Below are 7,598 nucleotides of genomic sequence, written 5' to 3' on the forward strand. Positions count from 1 at the left end.
CAGAACGCGTGTCCCCGTTAACTAATCATTCACCACCTATTGCTCTTCGTTTGGCTTTTCTTTGTTTCCTTCTCTTTGATGTCTACCTACTTTTTGTCCGTCAACCAGTGGGATATGTTGCATTTTGTACGTTTCCGTTGCAGCATCTAGGTCACCCACTGCAACCTTTAAGGGAAAAGCCCTATTCTTTGGGATCCAATCAGCAACGGGTAAAATTCTCGAAGATGCCTGTCAGTTGGTATAGCACGAATGACATCAGAGTTATCGCGGTGGTGGTAACACAGCCCTGGCTATAAATTTCCTTTCTTTCCACTGAAGAGATAAAGAGGTCATCATAATGTTTTGATTTTAAAAATCACCCAAAAGTGTCTTCTTTTAGCGGAAAATACTAGTTTAAAACTAACTGACTTAGAAGAAGGTCTGTAAAGGTTAGTAGAAAGTCAAATCTGCCAACAGAAAACTCAAGTTTGACTTGAACGGTTCAGCAGGTTTTCCTAAATAAAACATGAATAAATATAACTCCCCCTGTCACTTTCTGCGGGTGATTACTCATCATGTCGGATACCGTAAACTTCTGATTATAAACTCTGGGCTTATACAACTTTGTAAGGGGTTATCGGCGGAGGTGGGGGAGGGGGAGAGGGGGAGAGGCTTATTACCGGACTGAAAAAAAGGTTTTCATAACAAGTTATATAGCAGCGCTGATCAAAATGCTTTTTGAATTTGATCGCTTTTTTAAGGTTCAAAAAGTCGTAAAAAGTCGAATCAATTTCACTGCCCAGTAAAGGGGGCTTATATTGGGGGGGGGGGGGGGGGGGGGGGGGTCTTATAACCGGATGCATTTTTTGTTTACAGTAGATGGGCCTATAAATGAGGGGGAGGGGGGCTTATAAGTGGGGGCCCTATAATCGGAAGTTTACGCTATAAAAGGCTAAGTTTAAATCTAGCCGGATTTTTGAAAACGATATCGCCAGATGGACCTTTTGCGTCCAACAGTTTTTTTGGGCCAAAAACTCTCCAAAGTAGCTATTATAAAAACTAAGAGCGCAACCATTGCTTTTTTCTCTTCTCCTCCTTTCCTTCTCTTCGGTCTCTCTTTTTCTCCTTTCCTTTTCCTTCGTTAGCTTCTCGGGCTTAAGAAACCTTGACGCCTTTTCACTCAAACGACTGCAAATTTCGTTAGGATGGTTTTGCAAAAATCGGTTAGAAATGTATCCCGCATAACTGCTGTCCTTATGGGGTCAAAACAGCACGTAATTGTTGTATAGAATCGAACCGAGCAATCAGTAGTTTCTGTTACTTTGAGAAACATACAGGTCAGTCTGTTTTTTTCCTCAAGGGGCTGATGTCTCAGTGTGCGAGACAGGGATAATGCTTGGCCAACAGTGCTCCTGCTAGCTCTCCTCCTAAAGTTGTCGAATTATGCCGAAATTTTCTTTTAGGACAGGATATAAATTTACCCCCAAACTAACAGAGTTTCTGTGCCAATAGAAAACAGTGGCACCCAACAACTATTTTCGGTAAAATATTTTTTCGGAGAAGCAAATAACATTGCCTATAATTTTCCATTACTTGAGGACTGCTAATAATAGATTCCCTACGATTCTATGAAGTTTTCACTTCACAAGTCAGGCTACTAGTTTCTTAGAAAAAAGGAGACCTAATTGTTAATGCGGTGGAAAGAGGAATCAGAAAAATGTCGCACTTCGGTAATAAGTCAAATTGCAGGAATTTCTGAAATCAGAAATTTCTGCTTGTGGAATCCGCAATCCTGGGCATTGCAATCCGGAATGCAGCTCAAGGAATTCGGAATCCCAATAACGACTAGAAACCCGAATGCAAGTTCTAGTACTGAAATCCTTGGCGCGGAAAGAATCCAACTGCTGTCTCAAATCCCCTCACATGAGGCGATTTTATGTTGTCTTGACCAAACAGTATATCAGCACAATCGGCAAAGTTCTACCGAGGAAGAGATGACCTCCTTTATAGATTCCATTCCAATTATATTTTGCTCTGTTTTGGTTCAGCTATATAATTACAGTTTAATTCAGTTAATTCAAGATAATCAAGATAAGGACAAAACATTTACTAGAAACGGCATCAGCCGTGACTGAAGACTGTTTTCATTGTCACGAAATAAAAAATAATAATAATAATAAAAAAAAAATTGAAACCATTAAACGAAAGAAGCCAAGAAAGTAAATGTTACAGAAGACTAAAAAATATACAACATGTCCAAGCCTCGGGTCTGTGCGGCGAACAGTGTTTTAGTTGTTTACCTAAACGTTTTACCCTAGTTTATTGGTGGTTTTCACTGTCACGCCATCAAAATTAAAAATGGAAATCTTTTAATACCGAAAAACTAGAATCTGGGAAATGAAAAAAAAATACATATTCAAAAAGCCTTGCCAAGAACCAGGTCTGTGCAATCTTTCATGTGCGAGATATTCGGAAAAACGTTTTACCCAAATTTATAAAGCTTTGTATGGAGACGCCATGTTTATGTCCCTTTCAGGGGCACAAATATGGCCGCCAAAACCAACAGAAACTTCTGCTTTTGGGTTTTCCTATTAGAGCGGTTTTCACTTGACTGTCGAAAGTAATTGAGGAATTGGTTTGGTTTTGGTTTTACTACGCCCTTTGGTTGGCTAGTGTATTTACTTTGGTTTTGGTTTTACGACAGTCAAGTGAAAACCGCTCTAATGTGTGAACTCTTCGCTAGAGGAACTCATAAAGATTAAAGTAACATTTATTCTGAGACAAGGAATGTTTACATAGCAAAATCTCCCAAAAATCGGTAATGTGTTTAATCCACGTAAGCGGCTTTCCTGGCCGTCAGCCAAATGCCGCGTCGCGCAAAAGCCTGGAATTCAAGCGTCCCGTGTCGCAAAAACGAAGAACCCTTTTGAACCGAAAATTGGTTTGTTGAAAGGTTTTAAGGTGCTGTCATATTACGCGAAAATAGAAAATCAGAAGAAGCGATAGTTTCTTAGTTTGAATTTTGGTGACGTCATGCCCAAGAATAGAGCGTTGTATGGACATGACATGCTGGTGTACCAACATAGGACACCAATACGCGGTGACTACAAATCAACAAAGACACCCGGTCTTCACTTTTGTACCGCTTAAAATGTGTAAACTGCTGAAAATCATAACTGGAAGATAGCTTTTCTATAACCAGACATCGCTGCCGAGGCGACCACTGTGGTGTCACGCACTGTGAAAATTTGGAAAATCAAAATGCTGTAGTTTCAAAAGACACCACGGGGCTGAAAACTTCTACAGAGATTTATTGTTCGGTCTACTTCAAACTGGTATACGCCTCAGAGGACCTCGCCATTTTGATTTAGAACTTGATGATATCATGGCGAAAACACCCCTACTGGAGACGACCAACCACAGTCCAGGGCTTTTCTCATAGAAAATGGAAGGCGCGCCCCTCCTGCACGCCCTACGCCCGTAGGGCGTGTGAGGATCGCGCGCTTCGCGAGTAAGACTCTTACGCTACTCTTTACCGATTTCTTTACATATTTTAAGAAAAGCCCGACTGTCCTGCAGTCTAGACACACTGCAGGGTTTACCGTACGGTACTTAACTCAAAGGTGCTAGATGCTTTAAGCGCTTCACCTTGCCCTTTGCAGAACTCGGTGAAGTGTTTGCAAACCAACGTAACCGCTCGCTGGATAGCAAGCCATCCACTGACCATCCAAGCGTTCATTCAGATCAGAAAGCTTTGAGTGAGATCGGGCGAAGCATCCCTAGAGTAATTAACACGTCTTTCAAGTCTTCCAGTTCAGTCAATTCGGTTGATTTCAACAGAATAATTAATATTAAATTTTCAACAGAATGATTCTAAATAAACTAGGAATGCCTCGATGGATCGCAGTCAAATAAAATTAAACAACAACAACAGCAAAAAAACCTGTCACGCAGTAGTACAATCGCGTGCTGTATATTCATATGAACTTGTGTGACCTTTGGTGCCGTGAAAGAGTTAAGACAAGTGCTTCTTTAAATATTCCCCAATATATCCGCTCCCGAATTATTTAAAATAAACCGACGTAGTTCATTCGGATTTACACTCTTATCAAGAGTTCGTAATAACATTAAGGTAAATTCAATCTTAAGTTGGATTTTTAACCAAACAGAGTATTTTTGCGAATAAAGTAATTCTTGCGTTCAGACACCCAGTCAGGACTTATTATAAAAAAGCTCCTACTTGGTTCGGTGGCTGGATGAAAGAAGCACTGTTTGTCAATGTAGCGGAATTCTTTTGGGAAACGAGAAAGCTCGCTTTGAGGCCTTCGTGCCACTAAGCTCTGGGGTCGTCGTAGCAAATCTTCGGTGCTTGGTCGTTCGCGCTTTGAGAATGCCGACACCGAACTCGTAGGTCTTCGACCACTGCTTCGGCTAATTTGAGACGCATTACTACTGGGCCTTTGAAGGGCGCTTCTAGCTCGTGCTGTTGGTGATGGCTGGAGTCCTTGAAGGTTTATTCTTGCGGGATAATTTCTTCTGTGGTGAAAAGGCAACTGGATAGCACGAGAAGTTTCCGGCGTCCGTGTTTCATCCCATGCCGTTCTCATCTTTAATCCTGTTGGAATGCGAACGTTCTGCAACGGGACACGTTCTCCTGTGAAACTTGTTGTGTATTCGCTTTTGTACGTTATCTTACTAATAGTTTCCTGTAACAACCCTGGGGCATTTCCATACTTATATGGCATCTTGAAAGAATCGCAGTCAGAGAGCGTAGATTAAGGACAATGATCGCCCAAGCGAAATAATCGCCCAAGTGAAGCTTGTTTTCTTGGGCAGCCAGAATGTGTTATCCAAAAAACACTGAGAAACAAACTTTCAAACTTCGCTACAGCAACTGATTCAAGATCATAAGTCAAAGATGGTGAAATGATCTCTACTCCACTCCACGAGTACCGGCTGTTTAAGAAAGGTTGCGTTACTTGTTGTCTATAGCAACGCAAATGATACACATTGTGATTAATTGAACCTGCCAACAAATTCATCATTTCGTTCTTTACTTTTATTGTTATGCAGTTTTGTTCTTTGTTAAATCGAATTACTTAAGAGTTATTGCACTGCGGTATCAAGGAGCTAATTGAATACAAATCGTCAACTAACCGGTTGCTGACCTAATGCCATGATACTTTTTTACACTCTTCACTTCTAATTCAGCGTACTCTTGAAATAAGATAGACTCGATATAAAAAAACTCTGTAGCGGAAGCTTACACACAAGGTCAAGGTTTTCTCCTTTCTATTTCTGTTATTCGACTCTTATCAGCATTAAAAAGCATCACCTTTGACTGGATCACATTTTACTGTAAAATAAGTGATACATCAGCGCACTTCGGCAGTGTTTTAGCCTGTGAAACAGGCCTTTGGCCGGGGAACTCCTCGCTTTTTTTTCCCCAAACAGAGAGCCTCTTCACAGGCTAGCAGCATTTCACCTCCAAATACTTCTACAACGAAAAAGGTAACCGTGGTCAGTTATTTCCTCCGTAGCAGAAGTTTGGTGGTTGTATACAAACAATACAATAAGGGCGCCCTTAAAGTTTAGAAGCAAGTTTATACATGCTCTAAACAACGGATAACCATATTCTAGTTGGGTGCAAATTTATTTTCGCAAATGTTATGGTTGTGTGCCTAAACTCTTTTCTTTTTTAGATAGAAAGTAGAGGCTAAGAATAACCGGAAAAAGTTCAGAACATTTTATAACATTTTATATGGCAGTCTCACCAAATTAAATGAGCAGTAAACTAGGGCTATGTTGACACTGTACCGGATAGCCTTTCTTGCCGATACGGAAAGCTATCCGCGGCATAGTACCAACGCCTAAGGACTGTTTCAGACGCCGTACTTTTCATGTGCTGAACCTAACTGACTAACTCTAAGTTCGACTTTGGAACGACACTGGCGCGACACATGATTCATACGGCGCACCGTGTGTCGCGCCTAAGTTAAATTCGACAGACTCTGTCGAATTTTTATCGCACCAACCTCATTTGCCGTACCTAACTAGAACTGCGGTACCAAATTGATTCAGACGCCGCTCTTTTGCCGTACTTAATTCATCAGTTAGGTTCGTCACATTAGAGGAGCGGCTTCTGAACCGGGCCTAACTATCTGATATGTGAGTCGGTCACTTTTAGAGATCGGTGAGGCGTAGTTTCGCATTGTTACAGAAATCGAGTCGAAATCATCGTTCTTATTTGTGAACCAATAGAATCCCTATCCGGTATGGTTTTCCTGCCAACGCAATTAAAGCCATCCAGTATAGCGTCAACATAGCCTAAGACGTAGCAATCTAAAGCGTAACTGACAGTGAGTCGACTACTAATGAGCCCCTCAGCTCGGTAGAACACAAAAATAAGGAACAGTCACTTAGGGCCAGCATTTAAATCGAGTTTAGCCGGTGTTTAACAAAACCGCGCGCGTTCCAAGCCATTTTCAGTTTGCAGACGCTCTTAATTTATGTTAACACCATTTATAGTAAACATTTTCATAAAAGCATATGGCGTAGACTAGAAAATCATTTGTCTTCTTAAAACAACCCACTAAGGAAGAGATTTAGAGGTCCAAATATTTCCTAAAGTGCGGTCTGAGTTTAAATAACCGACCCCTATAATCATTTCTATCAACTAATATACTAAGAGAAAGGATTATTCTTCCGAACACATCTTTCAGACACCCAATCTGGCCTTACAGTGAAATAAGTCCGCTTCTCTTTGTTGTTGCTGTAAAACGCGTTGCTATGCAGAAACACATAGTCATCAAGCCAGCCCGATCTTGCAGCGGGAACAAAACCAGGCTGAAAGCTTTCGCGGGGCTGGCCACGGATAGAATCTGGCGGACGCCGATACATAAAACTGGAGGCGAGCTTGACGTGAGGTTGGACGAGTTTTACCTTTGGTGTGAAGCTAAAACGATATTCAGATCTCGCGGGACCCGTCTTGTTCACCGTCATGCAAAGAAGAGGGGGCAGCTTGACTTTCTCAGGCATATCCGCTGTACAATGGCTATAAAGACAAACCCTCAAGTCGTTGCTGATGGCGTGGACGAAATCTCTGAATATATTTCTGCTTCCTTTAGTTACAATTATAGTTCATTTCGCTGCCTTCCAGCATTTAATTCAGTCCGATCCATACAAGTCCAAGTTGTTATCCGACGTAATTGTTCAGTCAATTCCAAGCTGATATGGGTAGAAGAGGTTTATATACCGTAATTTTGTTTTTGTACAAAAGTTTGAACACAAAACTTTATCTTTGTCGCTTTTTTCCTGTCAAAGAGTTGTTTGCTTGCTGAATAACCGAGTCTGTGCGGACACTGCCTTGAATTTTTTAAAAGTCTTAATTGTGCACGCAAGAGCTCTCTTGGGCATGGCATTTGACATTGTCTTCCTTAATCTCCCTACATAATACTTCATTTCGATTTGATTCCTTGTTCTAAGCCTCATGTCTAAGAAATCTGTTGTAAGATAAACTTCTTAAAAAGAGTTTGTTTCAATGACTTAATTTTTTTTACAGCATTACAGATCAGATCACTTACAGTGTAAAGATTCCATCGGCTTCATTTAATGAAGGA

At 41.0% G+C, this 7,598-nt stretch overlaps 1 protein-coding gene across 1 annotated transcript; it reads right to left on the reverse strand.

The window, feature by feature from the left end:
• Window positions 1–3,746: 3,746 nt before the first annotated feature.
• Window positions 3,747–5,134, reverse strand: LOC140937542 (uncharacterized). Its single transcript, XM_073387102.1, has one exon. It carries the CDS (start codon window positions 4,722–4,724, stop codon window positions 4,137–4,139), a length of 588 nt encoding a protein of 195 aa, XP_073243203.1. The 5' UTR covers window positions 4,725–5,134; the 3' UTR covers window positions 3,747–4,136.
• Between the last annotated feature and the right edge of the window lie 2,464 nt (window positions 5,135–7,598).

This window comes from Porites lutea, chromosome 5 (genome assembly GCF_958299795.1).
Source record: "Porites lutea chromosome 5, jaPorLute2.1, whole genome shotgun sequence".
Lineage (NCBI taxonomy): Eukaryota > Metazoa > Cnidaria > Anthozoa > Scleractinia > Poritidae > Porites > Porites lutea.